Source organism: Adiantum capillus-veneris, chromosome 3, assembly GCF_014529385.1.
Source record: "Adiantum capillus-veneris isolate H3 chromosome 3, ASM1452938v2, whole genome shotgun sequence".
In the NCBI taxonomy this organism is placed as follows: domain Eukaryota; kingdom Viridiplantae; phylum Streptophyta; class Polypodiopsida; order Polypodiales; family Pteridaceae; genus Adiantum; species Adiantum capillus-veneris.
In genome coordinates this window covers 154,118,446-154,120,310 of record NC_140933.1, presented here as the reverse complement: position 1 = coordinate 154,120,310, position 1,865 = coordinate 154,118,446, and the positions used below count along the sequence as shown (strand labels likewise).

At 44.6% G+C, this 1,865-nt stretch overlaps 1 protein-coding gene across 1 annotated transcript; it reads right to left on the bottom strand.

Annotated features, from left to right (window-relative positions):
- Window positions 1-608: 608 nt before the first annotated feature.
- LOC147461994 (uncharacterized) lies at window positions 609-1,208 on the bottom strand. Its single transcript, XM_086502317.1, has 2 exons — window positions 888-1,208; window positions 609-812 (listed from the first exon to the last, which is right to left on the bottom strand). The coding sequence occupies exons 1-2, from the start codon at window positions 1,101-1,103 to the stop codon at window positions 651-653; spliced, it is 378 nt and encodes a 125-aa protein (XP_086358443.1). The 5' UTR covers window positions 1,104-1,208; the 3' UTR covers window positions 609-650.
- Window positions 1,209-1,865: the final 657 nt, after the last annotated feature.

Genomic DNA, 1,865 nt, shown 5'->3' with positions numbered 1-1,865 from the left:
ACAATAATGGATAAGTATAACGAGGGAGGAGTGATGACGAAGATAAGGGAGATGAGGCAACTGACATCACCAAGATGCTGGAGGAGGATGCCATAAGAATAACAATAGCTAACAAGGAGCTATCAACCAAGATAAAAACGTGTACGTATTGAAGGTGGCTCCTAAAGCTGAGAGCTGGGAAACTACCCTAGCATGCCATCAATGATATTTAGCACCATAACCATCAAGGTCATTGAGATGCAATAAGCCATATAGATCACCACTAATGCACACTTTTGCATGCATGCCTTTTGGAATCTCAATAAGCCATATAGATCACCACTAATGCACACTTTTGCATGCATGCCTTTTGGAATTTCCACAAACACTACACTAGCATGTCCTAATAAATTTTAGCATCATAATCATCAAAATCAACTTTCAAATACATGTTGCCAAACATCCATCCAACTAACTTGTAACCAACATAGAGGTGCCAACTAAAAGACCTATCCGTTCAATGTTACCCTTACAAATGATTATCTTCCCTACTATAGTACTACATTAGGACCTACCTAATGTAGTCTACACCATACATTAAAGCTGGGTAACCCAAAAACAAAAAAACAACGAGACAAAACCATTCTTAAATTGATCAATTCATAAGCGCGTTACAAATCCCTCTCTTCCGCTTCTTTCCCTTGCTTTGCAACTGCAAGAAGGGCACCCACCACCGTCAGCACAATTCCCGACACTATCAACGGCACTTTGAACCTGCTCAGCAGGCCAAGCTTCTTGTCTTTGTCACCTCCAGCATAGCTGCCGCCACGCGCCTGCTCAGCACCCAAAACTCACTCACTCTCTCTCTCTCTCTCTCTCTCTCAAAATGGCATGCAGCACCTAGTTACCTTTCCGCTATCATCGTCTTCGCAGGCGCGATCATCCGAATTGGGTGCTCTCTCATACGCGTTTGGGTCTCCAGTTTTCCGCTTGGCAATATTGCTGGCAAGGTCTTCACTGTCACCGGCATTATCTGTTTTGATGCTGCTGGGCTGGGCGCCACCGACGGCTGTCTTGTGGGTGGTGTATTCACCAACAGATTCAGAGTAGTCGTTGGTAGCCATAGCCTGCAAGCAGCAAGAGGGGGATGGCAGGGGGTAGCAACCAAGCACGTCACACAGACAAGTAGGGAATGCAGCAAGCTGACGCTGTAGGCTGTGTATGATAAATAAGTGTGTAGGACAACAGGAAGTATTATGTGTGAAAAAAATGCTGCCAAAAAGTGATTTGCTGCATCGACGTGGAGCCGTAGCCCTTTGACCATGTGTCCATTTGCCGCTTGAGGAAGGTATTGTGTACCCTTATCTCTAGAGCTTGCCAAATCAGACATGTTTTTGCGCACCCACGTGTCACCCTCACGGACCCATGCTCGAAGCTAAACCTTAGACCTCTATCACACCACCAACCCCCATGACACTTCTACAATGTACAGCATTGTGCACACGGAAACAAGGAATGGTGTAAATGGAATTTTCATGATGGTCATGAGGGATCTAAGTTTGTCGGATGGCAATGTTGCTGTAACTGGGTCTCCTTAGCACCATTCTTCACATCGCTTAAAGGCCAAACTAGTACATAACCTGTTGCCCTTGGAAACATAAGAACTCTCTTCCATGATCCCCGTCTCCCTCTCCCTCTCATTAGAACTCTCTGAGTTGCTAATTTCAAAGTCATGCCTTAGTAGATTGGATCACATATGTTATGGATTGCATGCAATTCATGCAATATAGTGGCAGTTTTCACTTGTAAATTTACCTCCTCCACATTTAAAAATGGAAGTGCTCTTAGATGTAAACGGTAAATTGTTCCACCCTCTCACTCACTAC

Excerpts from the sequence above, each read along its gene's own strand:
- LOC147461994 (XM_086502317.1), bottom strand. The coding sequence starts at position 1,103 with ATGGCTACCAACGACTACTCTGAATCTGTTGGTGAATACACCACCCAC. Across the intron at positions 813-887 it reads AAGACGATGATAGCGGAAAG|GCGCGTGGCGGCAGCTATGC; the intron begins GTAACTAGGTGC and ends GGTGCTGAGCAG.